This window comes from Scleropages formosus, chromosome 11, assembly GCF_900964775.1.
Source record: "Scleropages formosus chromosome 11, fSclFor1.1, whole genome shotgun sequence".
NCBI lineage: Eukaryota > Metazoa > Chordata > Actinopteri > Osteoglossiformes > Osteoglossidae > Scleropages > Scleropages formosus.
In genome coordinates this window covers 4,996,451-5,014,576 of record NC_041816.1, presented here as the reverse complement: position 1 = coordinate 5,014,576, position 18,126 = coordinate 4,996,451, and the positions used below count along the sequence as shown (strand labels likewise).

At 45.2% G+C, this 18,126-nt stretch overlaps 1 protein-coding gene across 8 annotated transcripts in view; it reads left to right on the top strand.

Annotated features, from left to right (window-relative positions):
• LOC108934637 (transcriptional enhancer factor TEF-1) overlaps positions 1-17,455 on the top strand; it is a 41,711-nt gene extending 24,256 nt beyond the window's left edge. Inside the window, exons 2-13 of one of the 8 annotated variants that reach the window (XM_029256535.1) lie at positions 1,520-1,584; positions 3,529-3,591; positions 3,682-3,744; positions 7,522-7,533; positions 8,669-8,803; positions 9,045-9,091; positions 9,302-9,363; positions 10,436-10,560; positions 11,068-11,241; positions 13,540-13,680; positions 13,833-13,985; positions 16,195-17,455. In XM_029256535.1, the coding sequence (XP_029112368.1) occupies positions 1,520-1,584; positions 3,529-3,591; positions 3,682-3,744; positions 7,522-7,533; positions 8,669-8,803; positions 9,045-9,091; positions 9,302-9,363; positions 10,436-10,560; positions 11,068-11,241; positions 13,540-13,680; positions 13,833-13,985; positions 16,195-16,308 (1,154 nt within the window). In that variant the 3' untranslated portion in view covers positions 16,309-17,455. Of the gene's footprint in view, positions 1-1,519; positions 1,585-3,528; positions 3,745-7,521; positions 7,534-8,668; positions 8,804-9,044; positions 9,092-9,301; positions 9,364-10,435; positions 10,561-11,067; positions 11,242-13,539; positions 13,681-13,832; positions 13,986-16,194 lie in introns of all 8 variants that reach the window. The other 7 variants (XM_029256533.1, XM_029256536.1, XM_029256537.1 and 4 more) reach the window with 7 other exon arrangements.
• Positions 17,456-18,126: the final 671 nt, after the last annotated feature.

Sequence of the window (18,126 nt, the reverse complement as noted above, 5' to 3'; positions counted from 1 at the left end):
ATGGATAAATTATTGAATAATGCATTTATGCATTAATTTAGCTGATGCTTTTCTCCAATGAGCTACTTACAATGATGTACCTGTTTAGAAAGCTGGGTCCTATTCGAACCTGGGTCCTTCAAGTTCAAGCAGGCAGATGTAAGCACTACGCCTCTTTCTGCATTACCTGCCTTGTAATAAATAACAAGTAAACATAAGTAACATTTGATATCTTAATGTTTGCCACATCTGGGGAACAGTTCAGCTTTGGGAGCTGTGATATATGTACAGAAACCTCTGAAATGGTTGCTGAGGATTTTGGGTTCAGTGAAGCTGCCGAGATGTGAAATAATACCCCCTGGGAGGGGGTGGCGTGGCCGCCTTTCCCGCTGTGGCCGATGGCGGTAACATGGGGAGCCTTCTGCCGACTCCCGCGCTTTTCACCCGACACGCCCACTCGCGGCACACGGCAGGTGCCCCCTTTTGCCAGGCCACCGATGCACTAGCCCGCCTGGCCCATGCCTGCTGCTGCTGCTGCACTCAGACTGAAAAATGAAAAGCAAGTGAAATAATCCTTACAGATGATGAAAATGAACAGTTTGCTCATGAATTGATCCACAAGAACCAAGAATTATATGTTACTGTTCATCCACTTTTTTCTTTGTCACGCAGGCATTTGTAACACTGCGCTCCTGTTTTTGTCCCTCCCCGTTTAATCTAATGTGTCGGTTCAGATCCGAGAACTTTAATCTCCCCGCGGCAATTCAGTTACTCGTTTTAGCTGGGATAATCGGTGTCCTGTGGTGTGAGAGCCTCGCTGTTTGCGCAGAAATCATACGATGCTGTCTAAGTCAGAACTGCGCCCGTGTGTGTGTGTTAAAGTCATCACTGCTCGGTCATACACATTTGTCTTGGGCCCGTTCCATCGTAGCGAAGGGAAACACGAGGCTCTATGACGACCGTAGCTTACAGCTGGCCATGTAATTAGAATGCCTCCTTACCTATAATTATTGTAATAGTTTTCGGTGGCGGTATGTTATTAACATATGAAAAGGCTACGCAGAGGTCATTGTGCTATGCTTTGGTAATTAGGGGGATGCCGAGGGCAGAAGAATGTTTCTGGCTGGCATTAATTGGAAATCACTACAAAGCTATGGTTTAATTATATTTTAGCGAGTATGAAATGAATACATTTCCACCGCTATTCTTTCCTGTAACAGTATGAAGGTCAGGTCTGTTCCCTTTTGCCGAGGGCGACTTTGAAGAAGCGGTGATTGAATTAGGTTTGATGTGAAAGGCTGAATGCACACGCTTTTTTAATGGTAATGCCACTTGTTGCTTTTGTGTTGAAACGCATTGCGTTCGCTGAAATGTATACGCCTTGATCTCATAGGTTTACAAGGTCCGTCCACTGTTTTCTGTCAGATGCACTGCCCCTTTTTTGTGCTTACTGGTAGCACGCCGACGAGTGAAATAAAGTGTTTCTTTGCTTGTCATTTATGACCTTGCCGTATTTTTATCCCCCCCCCCACCCCCATAGGGAGGAATGAATTGATAGCCAGGTACATCAAACTGCGGACTGGGAAGACGAGGACGAGGAAGCAGGTGAGTCTTGCCAGCAGGAATGCCTGCATGATGTGCGAAGAAAGGACCCCCCCCCCCCCCACACACACCACGTGTCTGCGTACCCTCACTAACAGCTGTCATGCGCAGACCGCTAACGAGCACTCGGGTGCCTTGGCCGCAGCCTCGAGGCTGTTTGCGTTGCATGTTGGGGAGAGCACCTCGTCTGCCTGGCACGCCTCGGCTGTTTGAGCTGCCTGTGCCCTGCTCTGCTCCGCCGTGCACCGCCGTGCATCGCCCTGTCATCCTGCATGTCGCAGTCTGTGCCCCGCATGGGAGTCATGCTCAGCGTTCGCAGATACACACAAACACACAGTCACGCTCTCAACTACACGTACAAATGAGAAGCACAACTGCCTAAAACACACGTTGCTTAGAGATATATGTGTCTACCGAAAGTCAGAATTTAGCAAATGTTCCTTTTGGCCAAGGACTCTGCAGTATTGGTATGGGCCATATCCTGATGTGCATGCTATATAAAACACTATTAAAAAAAAAAATAATAATTTCTGCATGCACGCGTGTAAACATAAGATTATCCTTGGATCACACAAAAAGTGTACAATTTATTTTAGAGAAAAACACTAATTGGGTTTTAATGAGCAATTTTAAAACAAACACTATTTGCAAGTGAAACTATGAAAAATAAACACCCTAATGACTATAATCAGATGACCTTAGTTCCAACGGTTTAAGATGTGCAGAGTTGCAAGTGTTTCACCGCAATGTGTATTTATCACGCTCAAGAGCTCCTAGTTGTGAATCCCGCTTGATAGTCGCGGAGGCAGGATGAGGACACATCTACGTGACCTGTTACGTTGTATTAAAATGCTTTTCCCGTGATAAATGGTGAACAAAGGAGAGGAGGCCGCCGGGCTGCTGTAATCCCCCTCATCCACAGCCGTCCTCATGACCGGTGGCTCCCAGGTTCGTGATAAATGCCCGAATGTCAAGAGCGACACTCAAAGAAGGCTCCGAATTGATTAGCTAGCTGAGGAAAGGTCACATGCTCCGTGTTATTGTGTAATTCATTCTTTTATAGGTCAAAGAGATCCACTGGAAACCCGTTTTCTTGTTAGCTTGTTCTCTGTGTTCAGACAACGCTCCTGACACGTTTCGCTCTCTATAACCCCACAGCTGATGGGCATGTAATTGATGGCGGTCGGCGTTTTACTCTCGTTCACGTGCGTACGTAACACCCTGAAGACTCTTCCTAGAGTGGCCCATACCGTCGCCAATGGGTTCAAAATGAGAAATTCGCGACCATGTTTGACGTGTCACCCAGCAGGAGGTACTGAGTCGCCGTGGTCTTGCGACAGGGAGAGGGGGCAGCACGCTGGGCAGAGCGTACACGCAACTGCCTCTTGCTTCCATTAACACGTTGCTCTCAAATGGCCATCCACCCTAGATGAGTCGCTTCAACAGCCACTTGTGTGTGATTGGTCTGATTAAAAGTGGGAGTGCGAGAGGTGTGCCGAATGAGATGTAATCTACCGTTTCTCAAAAAAAAAAAAAATCCACCTGGCGGTCGTCACTCCTCCCGCTTGTTTCCGTCCCTCCCGTGACATTATTATTAATGTTGATAATAAAAATAGCTTTGCTAGGGGAACTAGTTAAGCATCCTGTAGTATGAGCCCACATTCCTTGTGAGTGTCTTGCTGCATCGAAAACATCACCCCCAGTCTGTTACACAAGGGTGCCATGGAGCACCCCCTGTGTCCAGGAACACAATGCTTGGGCTGCTGGGAGCTTGGGGTGCGGCTGAGGAGCTTCCTGTCCCCCGAGTCGGCCTCCTCGAGTGTGCTCCACCTATACACGTGTGTCATTTTCACCATGTTCTGCCTTTCCTTTTTTTGTTTGTTTTCTGTTTTTGTTTGTCTCTTTAAAATTTAATTTCCTTTCCATGATTTCTTTACAAAAATGAAGGTGTCTAGTCACATACAGGTCTTAGCAAGAAAGAAAGTTCGAGAAATCCAAGCTGCCATCAAGGTACGTCTGGCTTTGCCCAGTAGCGGGGGGCCTTTCATCGCCATGGTTACAGGTTGTTCCTTTGTTTTCCTCCCTCCCCCTACCCTGCAGGTGTCTAGTCACATTCAGGTTCTTGCCAGAAGGAAATCTCGTGAGTTTCATTCCAAGCTAAAGGTATGCGCTTTTCTGCTTTCGGGCCTGTGGTTGCTATGCGCTCCCACTTCCTGTTTCCCGTGGTGACGGAATGAATGCCTGCTGCAGTGATCCCTCTAACCCAGATTCCTTGCATGTGGCCCTCTGTTTAGCATTTGTACTATAACCGCTGTCTTGCATCAGTCATCACACCCCCAAACACACACACAAACAGCATCTCTGTAAAACAATCCCTTTCTTGTTTCTGTGCCTTTCAACAAGTGCATTTGCTTTCGGTAGAAGTGTGTCCCACGCTACGTGTTTAATGTTGCCACGCTAAAAATATATATTCAAAATTCTGTGTTCAAGCAAATACATTTGTATTTAAGCAAGTAAATATTTGAAAATGCGTGAGAGGTAATTGAATCGTGCCACTGTGCCATAGAGTATGAAATTGGAGAACTTAATTAAATAAGGCATCTTTGGAATCCCTGTTTAAACTTTCACTTATCAGGAAATTGTCCGTTGGTCGTTGTGCTTGTCATATTCTGCCATTTTTTTAATGCTTCCAAACAAAACTGAAAATAATAATAATAATAATAATAATTATTAAGTGAAGTGGAAAAAATAAATCTAGAAATAAATAGATGGAAGGTGAACAGCCCAAAACAAATGGCACTTGGTATTTCGGTGCAGCGTCTTGCATCCATGTTGGTCGGCACGATGCTCTAACAAAGTCTGTGTGTGTCTGTGTTAGCTAGCGGTAACTAACTCCTCGGAGTCAGGCAGGGCGTGGGCTCCGTGTAAATGGGGCCGCATGCTGGCGACACGCATGGGCTGGCGGCGAGTTGCTGTGAGCCGGGGTCAGGGGTCGTCTGTCAAAGGCCGCGGCGCGCACACTGCATTGAGACGCGCTCGCCCCCTCGCTGTGCGCTTGATGCCTTTGGGGCAGGCACCCAGAGAAAGGGCCGCTCTGCTCGCTCGTCCTTCCTGCTCTTCTTTTAATCCCGCGTTTGTGTGTTGCCACGTTCCTCCCGTGTCTTTCGTCACGGAGCAACACAGCATCTCTGCAGCTCTTGTACTTTCTCGCCTTCAAATAACACTCTGGCTGGATATTGCTCCTCTCATGCTGCATTTAGTGGAACACATCGGAAATATTCCACGTCATTTTTCCCTGCAGTGGTTCATGAAGATGTGCAGTGAAATTTGGGGAGCATGTTGCCTTTCCCCAAAATGTCTACCCTTTTACCGAGGCCTCGTCTGCGGGAGAGGCTTCCTGCTCCTGGACTCTATATATGTGCATCTGTGAGAGTGTGTGTATCTTGACTCCAAGACCAAAGGTGTGCTGCTGTTCTTCATTTAAAAAGAAAAAAAAAAACCAAGCAGGTTGTGAGTTCTCGGATTGGCATGCTTTCCAACTTTCGCCTGCTATGGCTGATGGATCAGCGGTTGTTCATTAGCCCATGCCCTGCCACCTGTGAATGGCCGGCCTTTCAGGGACACCCGCGGCCGATGGGGTAAAACAGCCAGCCTTTTGTATATGTTACCGTCTCCCCTCATCTGAGGAGAATTAGGCATCGGGGATGGAGGATTCGCGCTCCGCACCTCTATTTGCACTGAGCACCATTGTAAACCCTCTCCTTCTTATCTCGTGTGTGTTAAGTGAAATGACAGCCATTACGGCTCCATATTCTGCGTGCTCTCAAATTAAGGGCGCCAGCGGTGATCTGCGCCAACTTATAGGAAGATGCATTGCATGCTGGGTACTGGGGGAGGGTGATGAACAATGATTACATGGGTGGTGTGCAACTTCTCTCACACTGGTGTGTGTCTGAGCGTAGGGCAGCACACAGTATAGGTGGCACAGCATAGCTGTTGGCGTTCCCTCGGAGGACCTGGCCTCAGAGCCCACTTACATTGAAATTTATTCATTTAGCTGCCGCTCTTCTCCAAAGCAACTTACAATCATTTACCCATTTATACAGCTGGGTAATTTTACTGGGGCAATTTAGGATAAGTACCTTGCTCAAGGGTACTACAGCTGGAGGTGGGGATCAAACCTGGGACCTTCGGGTCCAAAGGCAGCAGCTCTAACCACTGCATTACTAGCTGTCCCTATCACTTCCTGCTGTAGAACCCTAGATCACGGTGCTTACCCTGAATTAATACAGTAAAAAAAGGCTTAGCTATATATGTGGGTAAATCACTGTATCTTAGATTACAAGTCTGATGTTTCAAGGTGTGTGAATGAATAAATAATAAAAAAGATAATTGTGCATAACTGACAAGATTTGCTGACCAATAAGAGCAGATCACTCTGAGACACTAAAAAAATACTATGTTCCACACTGAGTTTATGTGCTACCTGAAAAGGGACAGAATTCCATAACTGCATTTTTCTCTTTACATATTAAGGTGGTAATAAGGTGCTGCTCTGGGAAAAGGGGCTTTGGATTTCATGGGACTGTAAGCAGTACAGTGCCACAGTAAATGCGGTACACCGACAGAGTTTGTATACTGAGCTGTCAGTGAAGTACACGGCGCTCTTGTCCGTGGCGCTTGCACACGCGTACAGGAACAGATCACGATGCAGCATCACTGCAGTCGAGCGACTTCAATAAGTGCAGGGAATGAAAATACATTTAGTCTGGAGATATCTGAGCTGTGTGTGTCCCCTCCCCTTCAGACATGTTTTTGGGCACACAGTCAATAGAGTGTAGAGCACAAATTAAGTTTTCTATTAGGGATCATATGGTTTGGTGGAAGCGGCTGGCTGATATTAGTAATTTCCTGACATGAATGATCCTTGAGCCCTGAAAATGATTCCATGTTAAAACCTGCAGCTGGGGTTCCTCGCGACATTCAATCAGCTTACAAATCATTTTCTGGATTACGGTCGCATGCTGTAAGTTCACACGATTGGCCAGCTCTTTGTGAAATTTTAGTAATGTTTTGGGTGTTACTGCAAATATAAGCCAATTTATCACCAATTTGAGTGTTATGGTAGTTGGCAGTGTTGTTCGCGGTAACCCTAATAATATTTGTTGAGCAAATCAAATTTCTGCACTACATTGACAAGAGCCGGGTCATTGCGCTCTAGCAGCATCATCATTTGCTGTGAATGTCCTTAACTACGTCACCGTTTATGCCTTGGAGCGAAACTGTTTATATTGATGATGCGCGATGTTTTAGGTTGCAGTGTCATGTGAACTTACAGCATACACACACACACGTGCAAGAGTGGGGCACCAGTACTTCGTGGGGTCACTGGCAGATTTGTTCATGGCAACTCCCATGAGCTACCTATCACACACAGCCCATTTATACCCCTCTCTAAGTGCTGAGGGAAGACCAGCATGGTGGCACAGCAGGTAGCGCTGGTGCCTTGCAGCTCTTGGGCTGGGGGTTCGAACCTGGCCTGGTCTGTGTGGAGTTTGTGTGTTCTTCCCATATTCATGTGGGTTTCCTACCATAGTTCCAAGTCGTGTTTCAGGTGAATTGGCAACACTAAATTGCTGTGTGTGTGTTTTTCATTGTTGAGCTGTCAGATGGGTAGATCACAATAGGGAGTTCAGTGTACTGTATGTATCACTGAAACAATAATTTGTAGTTACTATTGTCAGTTAGTGTTGTTGTAATGTAGTATTAGTGTTGTTAATGGCGACATTTGCTGTTCCAGCAGTCTGGTGCCCTCACACACCGTCATTCCTTGTTGGCATCGTCGTGTGTGTGTTCGTTTTCGCTGCAACTGCACACCTCTGTGCTGCTGTAGGGGCTGGCACTGTACACTGACGATGAACCTTGTTTGTTTGCACTCAGGTCACAAGCATGGTAAGTATGGGCTCCATCCGTGCTTGGGTGCCATCCTGCCGTCTGGATGCCTGGTAGCCACGCCCCTTTGCACTGCGCCCCGCCCTCCCTGCCCTTTTCCAGCATGCCCTCGGCTCCGGTGTTTGATTTAGCATGGGTTTGCCCGCCGATGACCTCTCGGCAGCTGCTCTTTGTAAGCGTGGCGCTCTGACACCTTGGCTAAATGTTTACAGAAGCCCTGAAAGCCGCTCCGCCCTGCCCTGCTTGGCTCCGTGTGTCACCGCACGCCACTAACACGAGGCTTGGGGGGGGACGCGGCAGAACGGCCATGTCCAAAAGAGCTCCTCACTAGAGAACTTCTGTGCCCAGGGGGAATGTTAAATTCCGTTAAACTTACTATGTATGGTCACGGCTTTGAGTTAATTCAGCAGCCGGCGTAGTTCACCTGTTTTAACATGAAGCTGAAAGTAATTTAGCGAATTCGCTGTGTGTGTGGCACCAAAGTAAGGATGGAGACTGACAATGGATGCCATTGAAATGCCTTTGAAAGTGTTCTGCTTTACTGCGGTCCGTGGCCTTCGTGCTGCATTCTGACAATCCAGCTGTATGGGTAAAAATACTCGGTCAAGACAGACGGACACAATCAGCCTTGGTGACGGGACTATTAAGGGAGTTAAATTTAACTAATTTTTGCTCGGGTGTCAGCCAGAACTCACCAAAAGTGGACTTGATTGCTTAATTTCAAAGTCCAGTAAAAGCAATTAAAACTGCTGTGGCTTTTTTTAGCCATCATCCTTCCTCTCCTGTTTCAGAGTTGGTTTGTAGTTGGAGGGGAGTACCTTCCACTTGCAGGATGTGGGTTCGAATCCCACCTGCTGTAGTACCCCGATGGGTATCCTAAATGGGTAAATCATTGTAACACACTTTGGCTGAATGAGCGTTACGTGCAAGGAAGGATAGAATTAAGAATAATGAAGTGTAAGAACGCCGCTTTATGCTGCAGCCATGTCCTCCTCCAGCTCGATGGGCTCGCTCTCCAGCATGGTGGCTTTTTCCCCGTTTGCCTGCTGCTTTGCTGTGTGCATGCTCCCCCTCCCCCGTGACACCCCCCCCCCAGCGCTGAGCCCTCCCTGTGACCCCCCCCCCCCCATTGAAGGACCAGACAGTGAAGGACAAGGCCCTCCAGAGCATGGCGTCCATGTCGTCGGCCCAGATCGTCTCCGCCACGGCCATCCACAACAAGCTTGGTTTGCCGGGCATCCCGCGCCCTGCCTTCCCAGGAGCGGCCGGGGTAAGAGTGCCGCCACGCCAGCATTCACGCGGCGTCCAAATCCCATTTTACACACAGCCACCCTTATCTGATAGGTGCACGGGGAGTGCGAATGCCGGCCGAGATAAGGGCGCTGCTTTCCTCGCTTGTGCGCTTCGTGTCACGTTGACAGTTATTTATGAAGTACCACAGCAGGCTCTTCAGACAGATGTGCACGAGCTTATTTCAGGTGTCCGTTTATACGTACACGTCTTTTCTCCAGTTTTGGCAGGGGATGATATCGACAAGCCAGCCTGGATCGTCGCAAGAGTGAGTACTGCTCGATCCTGCAGCAGCGGCTGTTTCCCATGTGCGTTGGGTCGCAAACCCAGAGACGGGACCTCAGAGGGTTGTTTCCTCCCCCTCTGCATTGTGGTCCTCCTGCACTGTTGTTTTTCATTAATTTTATTCCTTGTGTGTGGCCGTCCAGAGCAGCACATTTTTCTCAGATCGTCTGTCTGTGTGTGCCATTTCTTGCAGCATCAAGCCTTTCGCCCAGCAGGCGTACCCCATTCAGCCGACAGTCACCACACCCATTTCAGGTACACACTTCCTGTCTGCCTGGGTGGCGACGTAGAACACATAAGTGTCCTGTTTAATGTCAGTGTTTTCAGTTTAGTGTAAAAATACAATTTGGCAACTTAACGTTACTGTAGTGCTTACAGCCATCACCTTGGAGTCCAAGGACTCGGGTTTGAATCCCACTTCCCACGGCAGTACCCTTGATCGAGGTTCTTACCCTGAACTGATATAGTACGTTTACCCTTTTCCAAATGGGTAAATCAGTGTAAATAGCTTAGTGTACAAACCTAGTATTGTATTATAACCTATGCTACCAGCTTGGGCCCAGCTGGTAACGTACTGGTTAGAGCTGCTACCTTTGGACCCAAAGGTTGCACGTTCGATCCCTACCTCCCATTGTAGTACCCTTGAGCAAGGTACTTACCCTAAATTGGTCCAGTAAAATTACCCAGCTGTATAAATCGGTAAATAATTGTCATCTTAACATTGTAAGTCGCTTTGGAGAAAAGCGTCAGCTAAATGAATAAATATATTATAGGGAAAAATCAACTTGGTGAATAATAGACCTTGCAATGCTGATTTCATTCCCTGCTTTTATGTATAAAAAGAAAAAAACAACAATATCCAGCTGTGTAAGTGTAAGCCATATAAATAAGGAAATAGATGAGGGTGCAGTGTAACATTGTAAGTTGCTTTAGCAAGTTAATAATGATGCTGTTGTTAATGATGGTAATCATGAGGGTGTACTGTCACCATGGGGCAGAAAGTGGCATAGTGGTTAAGAGCATCACTGTAAAATAGGGTTTGAATTTCCATCTTATTCCTGTTGTAGTACCCTAGATCAGGGTACTTACCCTGAATAGATGCAGTAAAAAGTTCCCAGCTGAGTAAATGGGTAAATCGTTGTTCGCAGCTTAATGTACAAACCAAACACTGAGTCACTTTGGGGAGGGGGGGTAAATGGTTAAGTGACATTGAATGACAATGTTTGTGATGTACCGTCACGTTTGGTGTCTGTGCAGCCACCATGGTGCAGGAGAGTATTTGAGAATGAAGCGGTGCTGTGAAGAGTTTTTCTTTTGGGACCCGCAGGGTATGAGCCCCCTACAGCCCCAGCTCCCACTGTGCCAGCCTGGCAGGGCCGCTCCATCGGGACCACCAAGCTCCGGCTGGTGGAGTTCTCGGCCTTCCTGGAGCAGCAGCGGGACCCGGACTCTGTGAGTTCTCGCCCTGCTCCTCCGGCACCTTCTTGGTCACTCCTTCACTTCCATCCTTCGAAACCTTTTATGTATCCAGCGAAAGTTAGTCAGGGGGGAAGAGAACGCTTTCACTGTCTCTGGAGAACGTGTCATACATCAGCAGCCCTGAACTAATTTTTTGAGAAGTGCTTACACATCTTTTATTATTTGCCATGGACATGGGTGATCTGTCATGGTTTGTCAGCATTCCTAACTGATTTTATCTTTCTATTGATATTGCATGACAGCGGTCGTTTGTCTTGCATTGTTTGCTAAATGTGTGTGTGTGTGTGTGTGTGTGTGTGTGTGTGTGTGTGTCCGGTGTCTGCCAAAGATGCTGGGTGACAACCGAACTAAAGTGCAACAATGAGTTTGAAATAAGGCTGATAACGAAATCAAACGAGTTCCATATCCCCGGAATGATTCTGCGGAATTGTTGCAGATTGAATGAGTTTGAATCTAACGCAATTTCCTCTACCCCTGCAGTACAACAAGCATCTCTTTGTGCACATCGGACAGACAAATCACTCCTACAATGACGCCTTGCTGGAGTCGGTGGACATTCGGCAGATTTATGACAAATTCCCCGAGAAGAAGGGGGGTCTCAAGGAGCTCTTTGGCAAAGGGCCGCAGAATTCCTTCTTCCTTATAAAGTTTTGGGTGAGTTTTTTTTTTTTTTTTTTTTTTTTTTTTTTTTAAATGTTGTGGGAATGCCAAACCAGTTTGGCGAGTGACCTGTGCTCTTCTGAGAAGCCAACGCGTGCACACATGCGTGCACGCACACACGTGAGCATGCACCCTGCTTGTGTGTGTGGACCTTTAAGAAGACACACTGTGTGTGTGTGTGTGTGTGTGTGTGTGTGTGTGTGTGTGTGTGTGTGTGTGTGTAATGGTGAGACTGGTCTGACTAGCTTCTGGGACTGTGTGTGTCTGTGAGAGAGAGCGAGAGAGAGAGATGCTCAGACAGGCCTGAAAGGCCCCAGCGCAGGCCTCACCGGGCTTGGCTCTTTGAGCTGTTCAGGCTTTATTGAGGCTTTGTTTGAACACCTGCCTGCTGTCTGAAAGGTGCAAGGGATTATGGGAGAAAGGGAGCGCCTGTTGCCCTCTGCTGATAGAGGCGTGCGGCGCTGTTAGCACCTTTCTTCCTCTCTGGGGTTTCACTGTTTACTGTACAATGCGCTGGAATAATGCCGCTCTGGGGCTTTTCAAGCGCACTTCTGCACATTTTTGGACTGGATCTATTTTCATGGCGTTGTGTGGCTACATTTTCTCTTCTCTCTCCCCCCCACCCCGCTTTCAGTTTTAGTGAGACTGGAAGTTCACTGATATTTATTCTATGTGAAAACTTGTTTTTTTATTAATAGGGGAATTCTTTTTCAGAAGTGATTTTTTTTTTTTATCAAACACCTGTATTAAAAAATGTTTTTTTTTTTTTTTTTTTTTAATTTTATTCCATCATGTCCTCGAAACTTTGAGTCAGTGTCTATCTCTGTCTGTCTATGGGAAAAAGAAACAGTTTGCACAAAGAAAAGTGTTCAGAGTACTGGAGTGTCCACATGTGTATCATGTGAGAGCGTTCTTCAGCATGAGCTTTAGTCTTTGCACCACCTGTCAGACAGATGGATATTAAGGTGTGTTTTTTTTTTTTTTTTTTTTTTTTAGTTTTTGCGGATGTAGTGTGAACGATGACTGCCTCGTTTTGTCTTTGTGCGAATGTAGAAACCCGAACTGGAGAATGTTCAGGTGTGCTTTACCGTGCATCCGTGAAACGCGGGTCGCCATGTTTGGCGTCGCTCGGCACAAGGACGTGCGATCAAAGCCCCCCACTAATTCTGTTTAATATTTCAAAACAATGGGGTGACCCGGCAGCCCCCTAATGGCTGTTCAAGCATCATGGCCGTTTGGTCGAATGCGAAATGCTAACTAGCAGCGCCTGACAAAGTGGGCCCCGGCGCTCGGAACAAGGCCTTTCAGATTCTTTTGAAGTGCTGTGCAGATCTGAATTTCAAATGAAACGCAGAATCCGCACAATAATACCCCTCGGAATATTATATCAAAATATGACTGCCTGTCTTAATGAAGGAGGAGAATGCAAGACGCAGATATTTGCTGTTATCATAGAGGTAATGAACATCGTGTTCTTGCTGCTGAGGCTCTCTGATATGAGTACTTTTTTATTTTTTTTAATTTTAATAAGTACAAAATGACCTTTTAACAGATTCTCATTCAGTCTGCACTTCAGATTCTTTTTCTGCATTAACTTTGAGGGGGAGAAGTTTGAAAATGGCTGGAAAAGGTGTTGTTTATAATATTTGGACGTTATCACATTGGGGTGGGACCTGAAGGGTGGACATCAGTGCACCTTTAAAATGGAGAAAGGAAATGTTTTCCCTCCAAAATTGCTTTGAAATTCTCACTTGAGCTATTCTTAATTTTGGCAGGAGTGCAGCAATATAATCTTGGCCTAGTGACTTTCATTTCTGTGCTAGAACTAATTCTGTTTGCCAGTGGTCAATTTCACCGTCAAGCCTGGACTTGTTCTCGTGGTCCTAACATTTTCGTATGTGCTGTTTCTCCGAGTGGCCGCTAGAGGGACCAGTTTCTCCCGTGGCCTTAAACACATGCAAGGCTGAGTAATATTGTAGTAATTCATTCAGCCGATGCCTCCTTCTTCAACGAGACTCACAGGAACAGGTTTTGTGCACTGGGCTACTTGCGTCGTAACGATTTGATGAGCTATGTAATTTTTATGGGGGGGAATCAAGGGTACTGCATTAGAATGTGGGATTCGAAGCAGCGGTTTTTGGTCGCAAGGCCGCAGCTGTAAGTGTTACACTACTCGCTGCATGCTCGAAAGACTATGGGAAAGCTGGGAAAATGGTCAGCTTTAAAGACAAGAAAGGACAAAGAATGCTGTTCGCTGCACAGCCCATCAATTCTGTGCTGCTGGCACTGCAGGCTGACCTCAACTGCAACATCCAGGACGATGCAGGAGCCTTCTACGGGGTCACCAGCCAGTACGAGAGTTCGGAGAACATGACAATCACCTGCTCTACGAAGGTGTGCTCTTTTGGCAAGCAAGTAGTGGAGAAAGTGGAGGTGAGCATCTCAGTGCAAGTGGGGCTTTGACATGGTTGTGACGGTGCTAGCTATAACTAAAACATTTCCCCCTTTCCACTTTTTTTTTCTGAAAGGTCTGTGTGTATGTCTGCAGTGTTGTGCATCTGGTGTGTTTTACCCTCTCTTCTCAGACCGAGTATGCGCGATTCGAGAACGGACGCTTTGTGTACAGGATAAGTCGGTCGCCCATGTGCGAGTACATGATCAACTTCATCCACAAGCTGAAACACCTGCCGGAGAAGTACATGATGAACAGTGTCCTGGAGAACTTCACCATCCTGCTGGTATGTCCCCACCCTTCCCCTTACCGCAAAGTCTTTTTGGAAATGTCCATTGCTGAAGTTTACCGGGGGGAAGTATATCCTGGCTCCTCACCTTATGAGCTGAGAGCAGAAGTCTGTCTTTAGCTCGATTTTAAAGTCCCAGTTCACTTTTACCACCATGTTTTAAATCAGTAAAAGCTCAATAGTCCAGCTATCCCTTGATTTATTACACTGGTTACGTTCTGTAGAAACTCATTCTGAAATAGAAAAATACTCTGCAAGATCGTATAAGACTTATTTCATTGTTTTATTAACTTTAGCAGCATAAAATTAAAACTACCCCAATCCTGTTAACCAATCCTAATTTATTATCAAGAATGGAATATGGAAAAACTGCATAATGAAATTCCTTCCATTACTTCTAATGGAGGGAAATTCCAATTTGTGCCAAGTTCACCCGAAAACCACTGTAAATGATGCCCAACAATTTCTTTTTTCCCCCCAATTTGATTGTCCTCACCTTTTTTTTTGAGCTCTGCATGTGTCTGGAGCTTTTTTGAATTGCACGTGGTTGCAGTAGCAAACATGAGCCTCTACGTCTGACAATTAAAAGCCTACATTCAGAGCACAGGTAGCAACTAATTTTATGTCCTTTTTTTTTGCCATTTCTCCTTCATCAATAAATACAGAAATTAGTTTGGATTATTTTATGCTTGCTATTTTTAAGGTTTACAGGGTTTGTAGGGCAAAGGAAAGCTATTTGCTGAAATTTCATTTTGATGAAAGGTGATAAGTTTACTGTATATAAATTTTCTATAAAATCAATGTAAACTTATGTTAAGTATGCATAGACTCAGCCTTATGAAAATGATGGCTTTGTCACATACAAATGAATGAATAATTAGAAATAAAGCAGTGGTTGAAAATGGAGAATGCAAACACGTGAACACACAGGCAAGACCACAGAGGAGCAGAATGCAGATGAAGCATGGGTATGGAGTTCCAATAGTGCAGTACTTTTCACAGTCAGATGAGCATAACCGAAAATGAGCTAGGTGGCCCTGCACTATTCTGTTTTTCCTTTTACTAGTTAATGGACTTGCATGTGCTCTGCAAAAGACAAAAATTTTAGATAACACAGGTCCTCAATCACTTATCCAAAACCATTGTGGCCAGATGTTTCGGAATTCAATTTTTTTTAATTTTAGGAAACATGAAAGATAACACGTTGCATATACCATATATTATGCAACACCCACCAGTGGGTCCAGGGCAGTACCCTGTTATCACTCACACGACTTTTTCTGCAGCGAAAGTATGAACATTTACATTATGATATATACAGACATTAAACAGTATTAGTTTTTTATATAGTTAATTTGTATAGTAATAAACTGGTAAATGAAACTGAGATATAGACAGTAAGTACTGTAGCATCTCTAAGGAAAACTTTCAGCAAAACTTCACAAATACAGTTTCAAACTAAGGTAAATACCTGTACATATAAAACACATACATGTTCATCACCTGTGGTTGCTTGAAGACCTTGGAGGAGAGTACATCCGTCATCGTCGTCGGGTTTTGTTTTTACATGTTCGTTGCTAAACTTGGGAAAAACGTTGGTTTTCAGAACTTTTTTTGGCTGCCTGAATTATCGATAAAGGACTGTAGACAGGTATTAGTAATAGTAATATGCTGAAAAATAGTGGCATCCTAAACTGATAAGTCCAGCAGTGTTAACATGAGGAGCCAGTGTTTCCTGTTTTTAGACCTGGAACTTGGGAGGTAAACTGCTTAGGTCTGCTCTCGTTTTTCTCCCAAGCAATATACACTGTTTGTTTTGTACAATAAACTACTGATAAGGATTTGCACATATATACAGCTGACAAATTTTTACTGTATTAGTTCTGGGTAAGTATCTTGGTCACAGGTGCTATGGCAAGAGTAGGGATTTTTTGAATGTAGGGTAGGAGCCCAAACCACCACGCCACCCCCTTCTCAAGGTCTAGAGCAGTCCCATAATGTATGGAAGGTTGCATGTATGCAGTAAAAGGCACGAGTAGAAAAATTAGTGCTTTCTCTGTTGTCTCAAAAGCAAAATGAACCCGACATTTGTTTAAAGTACCTTGATGCTGTGAAGGAGAATCTGCTGCTCTTCGCTCACCTTGTTCCACGCCTTGTCTGGCGAGCAGCCTGTGACACTGACAGGCCCGTGTTCCTCTGCCCGCAGGTGGTGACAAACCGCGACACACAAGAGACCTTGCTGTGCATGGCATGTGTGTTCGAGGTGTCCAACAGCGAGCACGGAGCCCAGCATCACATCTACAGGCTGGTGAAGGAGTGAGGGACGGCGGCCACCCGCGCGCTCACACACACAGACACACACACACGCACACACACACCTTTCGCACAGACTCAACCTCAACGCAAGTGGCAGTGCCTCTAAATTGAAAATCAGACCCAGATTGCTTTGCGGTCACATTTGGGTGAAGCCTATTAATATTATTATTTTTCTTCCTTTGACTTACTTAATGTATATGTGTATGACTGCAGCTGTGAATTGCGGTACAGTTGTATTATGTTTTGATACAAAAAAGGTTCATTTTAATGAATGACTAGTCAATGTTTGTAGGAAGATGTACATATAAAGTGGAAGTGCATAACATAAGACAGAATTATCTGTTGGTTGCATTCATTCAGCAGACAACGTCTTTTTTTTCTGAATTTGTTTCCACATTGTGTTGTCTTGTAAGAAGGAAAAGAACTACAAAGATAGTAGCTTTGTTTCATGGCTTATGTAAACTACATAATATGTATTTGAGTGTGTATGTATGTGGTCGCTCGTGTGTTTGTATAGATGTATATACATGCACACGCATACACATGTACATTTTCCAAAGAAAAAGTATTTGAAATATATAATTTTGGATAAGTACATTTAAGAAGAAAAAATGAGAGCTATTTAGAAGATGAAAAGCTTGTGGATATCGTAACTACAAGGACACTACATGACTTAAGCGTTTGTAGTGTTCGGGGAGCACAGACTCCAGTCCAGTTTAAAACAAAAAAAAAAAAAAGTTTCACTGCGTCAGGTGACACACACGAGTGAATGCACTGTGAGAACCACGTATTTACACATGTGGTTTATATATACGTACATATATACATATATAGACACACGTATAAATTGCCATCGAGGCCTCAGCCTGGACAAACCGTGTCGTCGCAATAAGAAACCCATCAATGATACCCCTTTAAATTCTCCTGTGCTGTGCAGATGTTCTCCAACTATGTAAATGGAAAACGGAGTTTTTTAAAAATTTTAGAAAAAAAGACAAGCATCACTTTGGGAAGAAAAGCACTGCAGTACTTCTGAGCTGATTGTCACCTTGTCCTGAGCACTTGGTTCTTCTGCTAGAACATGCCTTACTGAGGTGTCGCCCGTTACGTTTGCCTTCTAGATTAGAGACGAAAGAATTGTTCGTGTCGGGAGCTGGTAGGGTTGGGTGGGGTGGGGTGGGGTGGGGGGGTGTGTGGCTGTACGGCGTCTCCTTTGTGCGCCTTTTCTGCTGCGGTGCGTGACCTCCCAAGAAAGGTGCGCACGCAATTCATTTATTAGACACTCATATACACACACACTTGCACACAGAGCTGTGTCCCGTGTCGCCTGGTCGCTGCCTACACACACCTGATTCCTGCAAACCTGTGGCCTACGTTAAGTTTTCTACAACTCTGAGCCTTAAAAAAGAAAACACGGTGGTGGTGTGAACTCCAAAAGATGCCATTAAAGCTGTGAGCTCTTTCCTAAGCTGGAAGACGTTTGTCGTCGTCATCACGTCGTGGGAACTCCTTACAGTACAGAACTGCCAAAGTTTAAATAGTCATACAGTGCCTTAGTGTATGTCGTAACACTGACCACCATTCTATCGTTGGAGCTCCCTTTCTCTTCGTTTCCAGGACATTTCGATCAATTTGTGTGAATAAGGGGAAAAAATATGCTTGACTTTATCTTTCACATATAGATGCCAACTTTTAATTATACTTTCAGTGACAGAAACAAGACGATAGAGATATGAATTCTTTCAAGATCTGGTCATATAGTTACTGTCATTGGGTTTATTTTTCCAGAGTTAGACAATGTATGCTGAACTGATTTTGCCTT